Consider the following 16242-nt stretch of genomic DNA (forward strand, 5'->3'; position numbering starts at 1 on the left):
GGAAACCCTACCAGGGGCTTTAAGCCCCTGACAACATAGCCCCTAGGATCATTCAGGTGCTCAAACCCCTCCACCACATTAAGGTGGCAGTTCCCAGGAGTCTATTACTCTGTATTATTCAAACATCCATCTATTGCTTTACCATTTTAACAGTGACTTTATCTTTCCTATCATGAGCCCACTTTCAGTAGCGGAAGTACTGAGATCTTGTACTTGAATGAAAGTTGTAATACCACGATGTAAAAAAAAAAAAAAGTAAAGTCAAGTAAAGTAAAAGTCATGCATTTACTAAATTTTCACTTCAGTAGAAGTACAAAAGTATTAGCAAGAGAATGTACAAAGTACCAAAAGTAAAAGTAATCATTATGCAGAATTACATATTTGAGACTTTTCTGCACACTTAAATTGTCACTGAAGTTGTATTGTCTCCTTAAAACATGACAAGGCTACTAATGCAGCCTAAAGTTGTTGTAGACTTACAAAAAGTCTTAAAAAAAACACTAATAAACAAAACACTAATTAACATGATAGACAAGAATAGAAATAAATCTGCTAAAAGTTGAAGCATTGGGTTAAAAATCCCTTGCACTCTTGACAAAGTACACTGCAGCTGTAATAATGTAAAATATTCATTTTAACTTGCATAATCTGTATTTGTTTTGTTTTTTTTCAGCAGAGTAATTAATAATTAACATGCAGGGGAATCATAGAGTGAAAACAAGCACGCTTGGTAAGATATCAACCCTTCTCCTTTCTTTCACACACACACACACGCACACACCTGTTAATATCTTCTTGTTGCACTGTCACGGTGAACTCATAATGTTTCCAGTAAAATGTTTGGACAGCAGATAGTTATCACTTGTTCCAGTAATACATGGTGTTGTAATTATTGATCAAAAGACAAACAAAGGGCTATTAAGCTATTTTCTGTGGATGTTTAAAAAGTCAAAAATTAAATAATCTGAAATATTAAATATTAAAAATATTAATATTATAAGTACAAACATCTTGGACCTTTAAATGTGTATTTGGGAAACATTTGATGAGATTCTAACAAAAGTCAAAAAAAAATGGAAGCAACATGGGACCAATGGGACCATAAGCAACTAATGTATTAGTGAACATACCCAGCAAAAAAAAAAAACAAAACATCTACCTCCAGACGAAATACATTAAAAATAGATTCTGTTTATGTTACTTACATATAAAGAAGTTGTTAAATGAAAAAAATAGGTTCAAAAAATAGCACATTTAATGCTTGGCTGAAGTCAAAAAAAGCTGAGCAAGACAAACAAAACTCATTCAGCTGTAACACTCCTAAACCGTCTCCACATGATAAAAAACAAGACTGACTGTAGTGTTTATTTTTACTGTACAGTCAGTGAATGCATCATTGTTTGATGTTTATGGTATGACCTAGCTGGAACATTAGTAAAAGTGATCTGTGAGTGTCGTGTAATGAAACCTGTCACGTGTGAATTTCACAAACCATGTAACTCTCTCGTTGTCCAGTCATGTTGTCTCAGAAGTGCCCTGAATGCGTCGCATCACGTGAGCGAAAAGGGGAAGTTGATGGTATGTTAAAGGTGGCGTGGTTGTCTGCAGCATCAGTCCGCTGTGGCTCGCTGTTTGCTGACCGTTTTGTTGTCTACCAACAGCATCAACGACATGAGCCGCCTGCTGCTTGGAGCCGTGTTGCTGGGCGTCACAGTGCAAGGTAAACTCTTAAATATTAAACCGTATACTTCTTTTTTTTATACTAAACAGGCTGCTATTATCTGACCAATCTGATTTTCAAAGTCCGCTTTAGTTCTGTCCAACAGCAACTTAAATCTTCATATTTTCTCTCAGATCTCTGAAAATCACCGTGTTGTGTTTAAAACAACACTCAGCTGACATTTGTGGGTATTACTTTAAATTTAGTTGTCTGTAATAAAAACAAACTAACTAATATTACGAGTATTATATTCTTGTTATTTACCAAAACCTTATGTTGTGTTGTGTTACACTACGTTTAAAGATAAAATACAGTAAAAGGTGACAGAACAGCATGAAAAGCAACTGAACAGGACTTGATTCAGCAGAAAATAAAATGAATTACAACGTGTTAGATATCGTCAGTCACACACTTATTTGCTTAAGTCTAAATCATTCTGTTCTTCTGATGTGAATGAATATGAATCGCCAACAAAACAGGAAAGCTTAAGCTAAGAATGAAGCCACTTAGGAAGTGAACTCCATGCCAGGTGTTTTCAGGAATAAAAGCACACACTGATGAGGCTGCAATGTGGGGGTCTCAGGCTTTTTTCTGAGATCTGATCCACTTTGACTTTGTTTTAAAGATAAATGAGCGCCGTTCATTTTCCTTTAATAAATCTCTTCTGTCCAACCAAACACTGAATTATTTGTATAAATTCAGAGACCATATAGAAGCTATGTGACGTAATCCACATCAGCTGTGACTGACCGTTGTTATGTACAGTATGCTGCTGTTATGCTGCTGTATTTGGGTGTATATTATAGCGTGACGGACACACATACTTTTGTATATACAATGTATATATGTACACATGTAAATACCTGTATTTTTAGATTCATACTCATCTTGTTTATCATATTTTATATCTTTCACTTTCTTTCTTGGTCGGGAAAACTGCAAGTGCAATGTCTGTACAGAAAAGAATTTCCCCTCGGGGATAAATAAAGGAATTCTGATTCTGATTCATAAATCCTGAGCTGTCACTAGATGTATATTTACTTCATTTAACTGGCTGTAAGCCTTTTTTCCACAGTTTTAATGGCTTCCACTCCATTTTTATGTAACTGACGCTCTTATCTACTCATAAACTGCTCTGTAATCAACAACAGCCTCCGTAGACCAGATGATGCTGGCTCCACCCACCCAGGTGAGGTTTGACTCTGTGGACTATAAAAACATCCTGTGGTGGGCTCCACCCCCCAACGGCACCTCGCTGCAGTACTACGTCCAGTGGAAGATGTGAGACATCACACACACACACACACACACACACACACACAGGACTGCTGAGTCTTTTAAATTTATTTTTAAATTTGACTTTAACTTAAAATCTACTTGTGGTGTGATATCATTTCAGTTTAAAGAATAATCTCACCCCAGTAAGAGGAAAAGTTTTGAAATTCAGTGGTTAAAAGGTGCCGCATTGTGGATCAGTAACCAGTAACAAAGTGTATTTACTGCTCAAACACACTGTGCTCACTTAAATACTATTTTGAGGTGCTTGTACTTCAATGAATTTAATAAAATTTCCATTTTCTGCTACTTCTGCTACACAACAGTTCAGTTATCTCTGGTTTCTTTGCAAATTCAGATGTGTAGCATAAGATAAATGACAACTTTTTTTTACTACACTGTGGTGCGTGTGGTGCCTTCACTTCAATAAAACATCTGAGTACTTCTCTCACCGCTGCCAGTGAGAAACTATGATCCATACTGCACAGAGTGAAACACACCTGATTTCCTCTGTGTCCCGTCCTCAGCTACGGAGAGCCTCAGTGGTCGGACGTGGACGGCTGCCAGGGGATCCAGAAGCACCACTGTGACCTCAGCGGCGTGACCTCTGAACCCAGAGAGTGGTACTACGCCCGAGTGCTCGCCTCCGCCCTGCCCTCCCGCAAATCGGCCTGGGCTCTCTCCGCGAGATTCAGCCCACGCTGGGACAGTGAGTGTATACTTAACTCCTCCTTATCGGCTACATCCTCTCTGCTCTGCCTGTTCGCTTCTCCAAACAACACAAGGAAGAACACAAAAATAGAAGACAGACACTTAAACTGCTTCTTTATTTAGGACTACTGGGACTCAAGGGGAGGTAACAGAATTAAACTGTTTTAAGACCTACACAATGAGCAACTTTTTAATTTGAGAAGTTTAATTTACCCGCCCCAAAATCCTCTTCCTGTCTTTTTTTTTGTTTTGTTCTACTTTCATTCTTTCATGGCTTTGATTTTGTGGTTCGTCACTGTGCCTGGAAAAAAAACAACACACTGAAAAACCAACTAAACAAGATAATCACATCTGCAGCGACAATCAGCCCTCCGGCACTGAGGCTGAACGTCACAGCGCAAGGCATTGTGGTCCGCGTGAAGCCCCCCAAACTGCTCGTCCGGAAGATGCACAGCAGTCTGCAGTACAAGATCTACCTCAGACACACCAGTGGAGACGAGGTACACGCACACACACACAATCCTTCATCTTTCTTACATTTCATATGTGTACTGTTGTTCCAGTTATTATTATTATTTATTGCACATTAGTCTCAAGAACATACTGCACGTTAATGCACATATTGTATGAACATGTGATAGATAAAAAACCTGCAATAATCTTTGAATCCCTGCATTTTTAATCCAACCGAGTGTAAAAGAGTGTCAGTCAGTTTGGTGGACAATCAGTTTTCTTTCAAGAAAATTTCCAGAGGAAATTCTGAACTTTTTTTTAGCATCAACACTCCCTTATGAACAATCCAAACATATTGCATCTAAAATGTCAGTACTATTGTTAGAAAATAGAGGAAGAAGAAGAAGAGGGTGAGGAGACGGAAGAGAAAGAGCAGAAGAACACGAAAAACGAGAACAAAATTAAACGGAAAGAGAAGAACAAGAACAATGTGAAGACATAATTTCACCTTTAAGGCTCAACTTGCTGTCAGTCTAAAGACTATTTCACCTGCACAACCAAAAGAGAACATTTCCTGAGGGTACAACTGACAGTCTGTCCTTTCCTCTCCTCTTCAGGAGGTGTTTGAGATGGACTGCTGTTTCAACAAGCTGACTCTCAAAGAGCTGAAACACAAGGACAAATACTGCCTCCAAGCCCAGACCGTGATGCCCCTCCAGGCCAGGAGCAGCGCTCGCAGCTCGCTGAAATGTGTCGCTTTGCCCTGATCCCACAGGTATGAACGCACACACCTGGCAATGTCTTTTGCTTTGAAAGTGCTTATGTGTGTGTGTGTGTGTGTGTGTGTGTGTGTGTGTGTGTGTGTGTGTGTGTGTGTGGAGCACACGGACCGAATGGACAGCATCGTTAGTGAGTGAAAGGTGACCTCTCGGCTGTATCAAAAGATAACTAAGCGAGAAGTCAGGTATCACATGTCACTTGAACAATCTCCTGAGGCAGTGAAAGAGGGAGGGAAAATGAAACTCCAGGAGGAGAACATGAGTTTCTCCACAATGAGTGTAATTACCTCCGCTCACCCCACCCTTCCTTTTTTTTTTACTATTTTTAGATCTGTGTGTAAAACAGTCATCATATCATCCTGCAGTTATTCCGTTTGCGATCATTAATTTTGTCTCTCCCTTTCCTCTTCTCCTTGTCTCTTTTGTTTCCACTCTCTTTGCTGTAGACGAACTCCACTGACACGATGCATTGACTGACCAAACTTTTCATCAGTTCAGCTCTAATTATCCATCGCTACCTCGACAACTGCAGCCATAAACGTTTGTGCTAATGACGCACTTTATGATTAAAAGCCTTAAGGATCTGACGCGTAGCTACATTTTTGAATTCTTTCAGCCTCTTGCACTAAAGAAGAGCATTTAAAAAATTGTTAATTGGAAATCGAAGTTTGCAAAAACTTAACTCGAGGTCCACTTTTTGACCTTTTTGAGAGTCACTGAGCAAACTCCGAGTGCAGATTAGGACTGTGACGCAGTGAAAAGCTGCTGAGTTCAATTTTGATTTGTTTTGCTGCTCATTTTTGAACTTTCACTTGAGACTCACTACAATGAACACAGTGAAATGAACAGGAATTCTTTAACCAGAAGTCACGTGATAAGACGTCAGTGAATCACACAGACAGAAACGCTAACATACCTGGATGAGCTTTTTCTTTTATTATGGGATTTATTATGGGAATTTCTTGTCTTAACTTTTTGTTTGTTTACTGTGAACAGAGTAAAAAAAAAAAAAAAAAAAAAAAAAAAAAATCACCAAACTTTCATTTAATGTCTGCAGACTGCAGTCCCATGTGGAGATTTAATTAATGTGACTGGTGCCAATTTTTCCTCCAAATTTCCTTTTAATTAAATTTAAAATTAAAAATCTTTGGAATGATAATAAATGAGAGGCTATTGACTACATTGTCTATTTAGAGCTAAGTGACATCAGTTATGCTACAATTGGGTTTTAATTAGTCAACACTCATGATTCAGTCTTAGAGGTCTGACAAAGTGTGTGTGGGTATGTGACCAAAGTGCAATTTTTCATATGTGCAGATTTTGTAAAACTTTTTTTCAGCCATACACACACGATCAAATGTAGCTGACACACTTTGTGAAAGTGGAATAAAAATTGTCATGGGAGGTTTGCGGTGAACTACTGAGCAGACAGTCTTCAGATGAACAACTGTGACAATATATTGTGCCAAATGTACTTACTGCATGTGTCATGTTAACAAATAAAAGCCTCAGAGAGTTTACCCCCGTTAATTCTGTCTCTCAGTCTGCTGACGCTCGAAATATAAAAGATGGAGCTGCTTATAACTAGTTCAACATTCAACTCCAAACCTGGAGATCCAATATAGACCCAGTATGGCCACATATATACGGTAAAAGTGCCAAAAAAAGGTCTAGACCATAATCTCATACTCTTTATTTCAGTCTTTAATGCAGAGAAGACCCAACATAAGTACTTGGCGACAGTGGCGAGGAAAAACTGCCTTTCAGAAGGTCGGAGTGGACCCCGGCTCTGCGTGAGGCGAGGGGTATCATTATGAAGCCACATGTTGCCAAGTACAAAGGTCTTTTCACTGGATTTGCCAACGTTAGGAAAAAATCTATAATGTCACTAGACTTAACCTTTAAAAACAGAATATATTACATTTTGCTCATCATACTTTCTCTCGGGTAGGAATCTGAAAGCAGTAACTTGTGATGGAGTATTTTCATATTGTGGTATTGCTACTTTTACTTTAAACAATAATCTTAACGCTTTTCACACCATTGCCTAAAATTTAGGAATTAAAAACTAGCATTAAATAATTCTGCCAAATGAGCAAAAAGGCAACATTAGTCTTGATTTCGACTTTATTCAAAATGTTGATAAACTTGATACTTTTGATCAATCAGGCGTGAAATCACCAATACTGTAATGATAACAAAATAAAACAAACAAACAAAACAAAACAACAAAAAAAAAACCCCAAAACATTCACTGAAACAGATGTACTCCAAGGTAAATCTGACACATTCAGTGTTGCAGTTGTCAGACAGTCTTGTTATTTGATCAGAAGGTGATGGGCCTGTCAGAAACAGCACCACGCTGTGCCTTCCAGGTTGTTTGTGAAGCTTTCATACAGAGCACTTTTCTTTGTAAGAACTCCTCACTAGCAGCTAGTTCATTCACTGGTTTTGGTCCTGAAGACAGGGAGGCCTTAGTGCTGGTAGAGTTAAATTTGGTCCCAAAGCCAGACGCCTTAACGCACCATACTGATAACTAGCATCACAAATATTCTTGCTGCAGCTTGTCAAATGTAGTGGAATGTTCATTTAGAACCTTAAAACACCAAAACTTTCATGTTAACAAAGTTCTGTGACTGTGGACGACAAACCGCAGACTTCAAACAGAATATTTTAAGGGGAATGTACTGTACCAGTGCATTGTAGTATTTACAGATTACCCTTAAGTCATAAAAAGAAGGTAAATCCAATCCATCCATCTTGGCTTGTAAACTATACCTTTAACAGCTTTATGATATGTAAGGCCTTTACAGCGTTGGTTTGACAGTGGTCATAAAATACAGGACATGGGAAACTTCACATTCTAAATCATCCTAAGATGCCACAGTGATATTCACATCAGGTATCACAATTACCGTATATTTACACCATTCTTGCTGTAAATGAGCCCTTGTTTTGTCCTTTCAAAAGCGGGACATGTTTTCTAATGAACTTCTCAAAAACAGAGTGAGGTAAAACAGTGATAAAAGGTCGAGGGAATATCATCGTCACTCGACAATTAATAGTTAACTTGTTTAACGTACAGACAGAGCGCCTGAGAGTGACCTCGGAAGAAGTTTTTTGTCCTGCATAGTCAGGCCTCCATACTGGAAATCTTACAGAAGAAAAGTCAGGACAGTGAACCTTTAGTTAATCCCGAGGAGGCCTTTAGGTTATGGAAAGAAAGGTTGTCTCCAGACCTTCCTGAGAGCTTGATGAAATGAAAACCCAGGGCTACATGGGGAAACCATCTGCTTTAAAATAAAGTATACAACTCAACTAAATGTCAAACCAAATAAACGTAACAGCACGATTAGGTATATGACAGCAATGTGGGTGAAATCTGAGATGCAAAGTAATCAAGTTAAGGTTGAAACTGAAGCTAAAAAAAGAGGAATTTGTTTGCATAAATTACAAAAAATGTGTGCACATGGTAATAAAAAAAAATGAGGACAGGAATAAGACACAGTCAGAAAGGCAGGCACAGCGTCTACCTGCTTTACACCACAGGTAGTATTTCCATTTTGTGCACTCAATGTTCTATATAGAGTCTAAAAGTCTCCTGTGTGGCCACTCTCGGGCTGAAATCTGAAATTATGGTGTGTAATTACACTTCCAGCCAATCAAGCTGTCATCAACAGGATTAGATTATAAATTCATTAATTTGGGGCAGACTTTCCTCACGTGAACATGCGTGGCTGAAGTGTTTCCTCACTCTGTTGCACTGTGCTGAGTATAGAACAAAAACAAATAAACAAAAGAACCCAACTTCTATAAATACTCTTAGAAAAATCCATATTAGTGACACATGATCACGATGGTCAATTAAAATTTGATCCAACTTTTAAGAGAAAAGACTTTTTTTTTTTTTCCTCTGTAGGACCTCCAGTGTTTTTCTACCTGCTGCTCTAAAATCTTCATTGCATTCTGGGAGGAAACACACTTGCATCCCCGCTGTGATCCAGTATGTAACCCATCCCAGAACACAAACTGTACTGACTTTTAAAAACACAGTCATTGAACCGTATACGTATATGCAATACAAAACGACTTCCAGCGTAAGGCTGATAATGAAAAGAAAGAAATATTTACAAACAAGGCATAATTATTTTTTTTTGTTCAACATTTTAAGGGTACATGCATGCATGATTATCAAGTCAAAAAAAAAAAACAAAAACAAAAAATCTAAAAAGCGTGATCGCACAACTTTGAAACTGACACGGAATGTATGTCCTGCTGGTCGCTAAGGTAACGTCAAGTCTCTTCATATTAAATTACCTATAAAAATATATATATAAATAAAAAGGTGAGGGTACTGTGTTGCGAAAGCTGCAGCAGCGGTCAACGTTTAGCTGCACCGACAGAATGAGGAAGGAAGAGGGGAAACACAGGGAGAAAGAGGGGGAGAACAGAGAAAGAGACGAGCAAACAAAGATGGCAATCGAGCACCGAGGGATGAGACGACGAGCTGCTGATCCAGCTCTGGAATGTTCTGCTCAGGTGTTTCAGAACGGTGTGTGTGAGTGTGAGTGTGTGTGTGTGTTCTACAACGAGACAAGGCAGGGTGCAAGGCCTCACACGGAGAAAGACCGATCTGACGAGGGTGCACGTTGTAGAACTCCTGTGACACGGATGTCTTCTCAGACTTAGTTACGCTCTAGAACACTGACATCACTATGTTCTAGAGCTGAGAGACAGCTGGGTTCTATGTTATAGAACTTTAACAAAAAAAAGGCAGCCTGGTTCTAAACCCTCCAGGAGTTTTAGGCCAAAAATTCTGTCTGTATCATCTGCAACACTCTAGATTGTTGTACTGGATAAACTATGACCACAGCAGATTGCTTTTCAAGACCTTTCAAGAGAGGAACTCTTTCTCCAGCTCAAAGACGGAGGGCCGCGCCGGAGAACTCTGAATGCGGCAGAGCGGCACGGTGCAGTCTCGTTTCTGGCCCTCTGTGTCCATGTCCAGCAGGGAGCAACCCATCCCCACCTCCGAAGACAGCACCACGTTTAGGTTTTGTGCCGTCTTCTCTCCGGAATAGTGGCCCAGGGAGTAGCTCTTGTTGCGTCCTCGCAGAAGGGCCCAGGCGTGGGGTTTGGCCCGGAACGACACCGGTCGTGGCCTGGAAAAGGCCTCCCCACCTGAGGGCTTCTCTGATGCTACATCCTTCTCTTTCTCCTGCTTCTTTTGTGAGGATGGAGGAGGAAGAGCAGGTGGGCCATTTGCTGGAAACAGATGGAGGAGACACATTTTACCCTCTTTTTATTTTAGACTGCGGACACATGCTTACTTCCCTTACCCCCCTTTCGTGTTACTCACTATTGTGGTTGGTGGTGTACTTCTTCCTGCGTAGACGTGTCCCCGTGTTGTGGTTGCTCTGCTCTGGTGGCTGGCTTTGGGTTTGCACTGGTGTCTGTGTGCTGGCTGCAGTCTTGTTACTCTGGCCTTCAGCAGAAGATGATGGGCGGGGTCTGGTTGGTTCTGTGTGATGATTGACAGCCACAAGCTCAACCTTCCCAGGGTTGGACTCTGACACCTCAGCCTCAGACTGTAAGAGACACTTGGTGGAGTTGCATTCCATAATGGCTGACATGGAGAGGAGATTGACAGGTTGGGTGGAGGTGTGGTTTGACGATGTCTCGTCTTTGCGGGAGCGACCGCTCGGCGGTGAGGTGCTGCGACGGAATCGGGTCGCACGCTGAAACAGGCCCTCCTTCTTCTTCTTCTCTTTCTCCTCACGCTGGGGCTCGCAATCTTCCCCAGGGGCTGAGTTTTTGAGAGCCTCCCTAATGTCATAACCGAGCACGACTGAAGCCAGCAGCGAGCCGCAGCCATACAGCACAGAGTCAGTCTTGCGGCGAGCCGACGTCCGCTTCAGGCTGTTGGTGGGTGTGAGCTGTGGGGTGGTGGAGGTGGACGAGGTGGATGTGGTGGTGTAGGGGTCGTCTGTGGTCTCCGTTGGGCCACCCTGACCTCCTACCCCGGCGTCTCCTGGCCCACAGTGCCCAGCGGGGCTCTGAGGCTGCTGCTCCTCCCTCCACAGAGGTAGATCGATGTACACCTGGTTGGGGAACTTGAGCTGCTTTGGCTTGGAGCTGCTGTCAGGACATTCCTGGGAAAACGCCTCGTCTTTCCCAACACCCGCTGAAAACACAGGAAAATTATAAAATTATAATCAAATGACCGTTGGACCAACCATCTCCAAAAAGCCCCTTTTCCTCTTCCCTTAGATTTTAAAATGTTTGGCAAGACTTCTTACTCAAGTAGCAAACAAATACAGAAGATAAAAGAGAAAAAAAATGCACAGCATCACTATGGATTTTTTTAACTCACATTGTTCAGCGAACAGGGCAGCCAGAGGGACAGACTTTTGGGACTTGACCAGGCTGGTGGACCAGGGGTTACTGCCATCTGACAGAGGACGTACTCTGAAAACCACAGACAAGAAATGACAGTGTAAATAGACAATGACGACAACAACAACAAAATATAATTTATGAAACTACATTTTCACTCTTTGTTCTTGTGAAATGCACTGAGGCACCTGGCATCTTTAAGCTACTATCATCTAGTAAATATGATCGACCATGCAACAAAGCTTACGTAGATTTTTAAAGTTTTTTTTGTAAGCCAGTTTGTCAGAATCTCGCTTTGAGCAGATGTTGTCAGTGACATCCTCGTCCCGAAAAAGCAGCTGTTTTATGATCCGCTCTGGGATCATTCAGACAGCCATGTGAACAGAGAAATATCTAGAATTAGCCAACTGTGTACAATGTGTGTGTGAGTGTATAAACTCTACCTCTCTGCAGCAGCAGGCCTTTCTTTGCTCTGCACTGAACTGGGGCCCCAGGTCCTTCCTTTCTTCTTGATCCCCTTTTTCACATCATCAAACTCCTCCGGCCTGAAGGGGGTGCTGCGGCCCCATGTACGGTTGCTCTCGTCTTGAGTCACTGTTAACACACCGAGAAAAAGTGTTACCACAGGCTCCCAACACCTGCAGCAAGCTGACTGGTGTAGATAGTTAGTTAGTAGGATTACTAAAGGTATTAAGCCACCTGTAAAACCCTGGGAGCAATCTTTCATGGATGGTATTATTTTATGTTGTCTCTCCCCTTAGCTGCTAAAAAGTCTAAATAACCACATAACTAATTTTTAGGTCATTCTATACTGGATGGTTATATGCCTTTAATTACAGTGATAATGGAGTTGAAGTCAGGAATATTCAGACTGACAATTTAAATGTTTGGTATTAGAAAATATAAAATCAAACAGCCAGAAAGCAAAAACCAAAACCCCAGAAGTCCTTGTTATAAAAGCTTCCTATTCGTGTGTGTTAGTAATTTTGAAGTTATTATGGAGGTGTGAGGGAAGATCCACCAAAGATGTCAGGGCAACAGACTTGTGCCAAAATTCCCATAACCAGGAAGTTTTGGAAATATTCAATTCAAGCTATGCAATATAAGATAAGTTCAAAAACAAAAGAAAGGAAGACTGGCCCATGTCTGTGGCACAAATCTCATCACTTGCTCGTTTGATTTTCAGGTTAAGTTGAGTACCTGTGAAACAGTTTTAGCCAGCAGCAAACACCAAAGTTTTGTTATAATCCACATGTCAGGAAAACCTTGCCAGTCAGCACAAACAATCCCCACTGACGGGAAGCTGTTAGGCATCAAACCCTTTCGCTTGTCAAAGTTAGCCAAACATCGCATGCAGCGCCTGGTGCCGTTAGCCACAGAGTCCACCACACCCACGCTGTGAGTGGGCAGCCAATAGCTTGCCTTTCCTGCTGAGCCCACAGCAGGCTGTGAGCTCGCTGGTCAGATCAACATCCTGTTGGTAAACATGCAAACTGTCCCTCTGCATATGGGACGTCACTGAGGAGAGAAACATACATGTTACCTCTCACCAACCACCAACAGTGAGTGCGTTGCAGCGCTATGACACGAGTGTTGTGGCTGACGTGTTCTTGGTTCGAACCTGCTGTGAAACATTTAACACTGAACCTTGAGAAGGGACAAAGACTTTCTTTAACGAGAATTTTCTTCGTTCTGCCATTCTAATCGAGTGCATATTTCACTTTTTGTGTATATCTGTACGTTTCTGTTTTTCTATGCCCAGGCTGTAAAAACAACTATTTCCACTGAAGAATAAATATCATTCTTGTATGCATGTAACTGATATGGTCTGTTAAGACAAAAATAAATCTGGGACAGTTGGGTTCATACTGAAAAAGAGTAATGTGTCTTTTCTATGCCACCTGCATCGCAGAGAAGCCATCTAATTAACCCCTTGCCGTCCAGATCAATACATTTATCCATTAGGGCTAATCAAAACAAATACAGTGACTGTGTGCGACAATCTGCGCCCTCAGTCTGAATATCAGGCTTTTCCATGAAGTGCTCAAGAGGAATTCATCACAGTTATTGCAAGGGCATTGGTGCGAAAATAACAACATTATCAAACTGTTCAAACAACTGGCTGACTGCTTGTGGCTCTGGAGCTTTTGTTCACACGGCTCTCGTAATTGTGAATGACTTTGTCCCTGTGTTCCCGGATCCCGAATTCTCAGAGATGATGCGATTTCTCCACAGGGACTTTATTTTTTCGAATGAGCAGACTTGACTCAATCCAGGTCAAGAAGCACAAGAATACTGGCACAGAGATGGAGGAAACAATCAATGGAAAACAAACAGTGAACTTACGTTGAATGGCTCGTAGCCGGGGGATGAGTGTGGGGCTGCTGGGAGGGGAGGAGGTGGTGCTATGGAGGCTCCGCCTCTTGTCCATGGAGGGCGACGCCTGCACGGTGATCTTATGCTGGAAGTCTGCAAAATGGAACATGCACATATGGACAGGTGGATTACTTGTCACCATTATCATGATGTTTTCAAGTCAGTTAACTTTGTCTCAAAAGCCTGTAAATGAAGGCAAGGCTAAGGATTAAGTATCGATAGGTTTTCTCAGCCATTTATTCAGATAAAAATATCTGAAAATCTGACGGCCAAAATGAAAGAAATGGTTTTTCTTTTACACTTTTCCCATGAGTATTTTAGGTTTATTACTGTTTTCATCGTCTTTTTAATGAAATGAATATAAACAAGACACCCAGACTTTCACAACCAGTCAGACAGTGCTACACATTGTACCAAGCCTCTGACAAGGGATGCAGCACAGCCAACATTACTGCCAACTCAACAGAGCATTATGAAAGCCATGCAGGGGACCCAGCAGTCATCGTTTCATCAGTGACCACGTGTAATTTCCACCTCAAGGACAGACACAGGTACAGTTTAGCTCTTTTCACCACTCACACTAGAAAACCATGCAAACAAACACATCCACTCAGTCTGTTTCCTCACCTGAGGGCAGGCTGATGCGGTTTCCATCCTTCAGTTTAAGGCGGGAACGTTTGAATTTGCCTTTCCTCTTCTTCACATTGGGCTTGTCTTTGTTGAGCTGGAAAATGAGGATGTTGAGCTCTCTCTCCAGCACGTTGATCTCCCGCTCTGCCAGCTGCTGCTCCCGACGCTTCAGCAGCTCCTCCTGAGACTTCTGCTGGAGGGCGGCCCGCGTCAGCTCCTCTTCTCTGGACCGCAGCTCCTGGAAGAACAAAGTATTGACATACATACATACATGGTTAGATTTGAGCTGTCGACGGGGCCAGAGACATTTTTTTTTTTTGCTTGAGGATGATGTGCGTCACTTCATGTCATCAGGAACTGAACATCTACATCAGCCAGGCAGAGGTTTGAAAATGACAAAGGAACAGAGCTTACCAGACTTCTGTAGTCTACACCTCATTTCTGTTTGTGGCTACTTTCATAACACAGCTACATCTCCTATTTAAACCATAGGCTGTTGAGTTGCATTGTGGGTAATGTAGTTGCCAGGTTTTGACAAGGAAGAAAATCTGAATCAGAACTAGATTACTGATCCCTGGGGGAAATTGGGTAAAAGGTGTGAACTAAAAAAAAGACAACAGTTCTGGCTGTACTGAGTCGATCTTTGATACTGTTTCTCCTTTCTGTCTATCATGATTCTGATGATGCAAATAGGAGTGCGGTGCTAAATCGCTGCAGTACTCCTTTAAAGACAAGCCAAACATATTGGCACCGTTTAAAAGGAAAGCCCCTTGTGGAGATGTAAAGTGTGTTTATCACCTTCTCTGGATTAGTATTCAGCTGAATGTCAACACCTGGTGACGCCACATGTTAGAGTACAGACACCTTTCTCTTTAAAGACAGGAGGGAAAACACACTGAAGAAAGACAAAGGGGTTGAAATACATCTTACAATTCCCTGATAACAAGAGAAAAGCTCTTGCAGGTAGAGGGGCACTAGTGTTGGTCGTGTATTAGATAACTCAGTCTGTAACAAGTTGGTTTCAGGAGATTACTGCTGCCTGCTGTTTCAGGCTGTGTTACGTAGAGTAAGCCTTGGGAGGAGACAAGACTGTTTCGCTTTCTTCACTCCCTCTCTTTTCTCTTTAATTGCTCTCAGCTGAGTATTAATAATCCTTACTGGATGACTTCCATAAAGCAGCTTTACAGTCAAGCCCCTTCAGCCACCCACCTAGACACAGATTACTGCGAGATGTTTACAGGAAATCTGCTGATGTAATAATCTTTAAAAAATTTGTGATGGGAAAATGTGCACTAATACTTCAAACTAAATTATTATTTCTTCTTCTCTTGATTCATGAAAGATTTACGCACCAAGTTAACCTTGTTGGTTTTTGAGAGAGGCGGGACAGATTATATCAGCTGAGTATATAAAACAGGGTGATAGATCATATCCAGGTAGAATATTTAACTACATAATACAAAGAAAATACTTTAATATGAAGGGATGAGTTAAGTCTCTTCAACCTAACACAGCAACAGTAGCTGTCATTCATTCACCATTTGTCGACCCAGCTCTGTGTGCTGATCCTGCTGTTTCTACAAACACTAATTAACCCTCCTCTTAAGCCAGCGTTGGGAGACTAACACAGGAAGCAGATTAAGGTCTTAACAAGGGGAAGTACGCTAAAGCACCTCAGAATTAATGAATTTGTTTTGTTAAACGTGCGAGTAGCTTGGCCACTGAAAGTAACCAATTAAACTTGTTTAGTCCATAAAAGTCGTCCCCAAGCAAGTATCATCACTCGAAGGAAAAACAAAAAAGAAGAGCAGACAATAATGCAAGAAGGATAAGAGGCATGTTACATTTACTGTATGAGGTTTCCAATGTGATAAAGAGGAAATTAATGAGGAAATAAAACAT

General features: G+C 41.3%; 2 protein-coding genes across 3 annotated transcripts in view; one reads left to right on the forward strand and one right to left on the reverse strand.

Annotated features, from left to right (window-relative positions):
• Positions 1 to 82: 82 nt before the first annotated feature.
• On the forward strand, positions 83 to 5967 carry il22ra2 (interleukin 22 receptor, alpha 2). Of its 2 annotated transcripts, XM_046402787.1 has the most exons (8): positions 83 to 730; positions 1516 to 1578; positions 1662 to 1720; positions 2872 to 3001; positions 3523 to 3704; positions 4064 to 4206; positions 4777 to 4934; positions 5385 to 5967. In XM_046402787.1, exons 3-7 carry the CDS (start codon positions 1672 to 1674, stop codon positions 4924 to 4926), a joined length of 654 nt encoding a protein of 217 aa, XP_046258743.1. In that variant the 5' UTR covers positions 83 to 730; positions 1516 to 1578; positions 1662 to 1671; the 3' UTR covers positions 4927 to 4934; positions 5385 to 5967. The 2 variants fall into 2 exon arrangements, with proteins under 2 accessions (XP_046258743.1, XP_046258744.1); XM_046402788.1 differs by lacking the exon at positions 83 to 730 and having other exon boundaries at positions 1262 to 1578.
• A 1080-nt stretch (positions 5968 to 7047) lies between these two features.
• Positions 7048 to 16242, reverse strand: part of map3k21 (mitogen-activated protein kinase kinase kinase 21) — a 23618-nt gene continuing 14423 nt past the window's right edge. The window contains exons 5-10 of the mRNA XM_046401842.1: positions 14338 to 14578; positions 13681 to 13803; positions 11778 to 11928; positions 11312 to 11406; positions 10298 to 11122; positions 7048 to 10203 (exon numbers count right to left, since the gene is read on the reverse strand). Of these exons, the coding sequence (XP_046257798.1) occupies positions 9833 to 10203; positions 10298 to 11122; positions 11312 to 11406; positions 11778 to 11928; positions 13681 to 13803; positions 14338 to 14578 (1806 nt within the window). The 3' untranslated portion in view covers positions 7048 to 9832. The remainder of the gene's footprint in view (positions 10204 to 10297; positions 11123 to 11311; positions 11407 to 11777; positions 11929 to 13680; positions 13804 to 14337; positions 14579 to 16242) is intronic.

The sequence above is a fragment of the Scatophagus argus genome, chromosome 10 (assembly GCF_020382885.2).
Source record: "Scatophagus argus isolate fScaArg1 chromosome 10, fScaArg1.pri, whole genome shotgun sequence".
NCBI lineage: Eukaryota > Metazoa > Chordata > Actinopteri > Scatophagidae > Scatophagus > Scatophagus argus.

Excerpts from the sequence above, each read along its gene's own strand:
- il22ra2 (XM_046402787.1), top strand. The coding sequence starts at position 1,672 with ATGAGCCGCCTGCTGCTTGGAGCCGTGTTGCTGGGCGTCACAGTGCAA. Across the intron at positions 3,002-3,522 it reads TACTACGTCCAGTGGAAGAT|CTACGGAGAGCCTCAGTGGT; the intron begins GTGAGACATCAC and ends TCCCGTCCTCAG. Across the intron at positions 4,207-4,776 it reads GACACACCAGTGGAGACGAG|GAGGTGTTTGAGATGGACTG; the intron begins GTACACGCACAC and ends TCTCCTCTTCAG.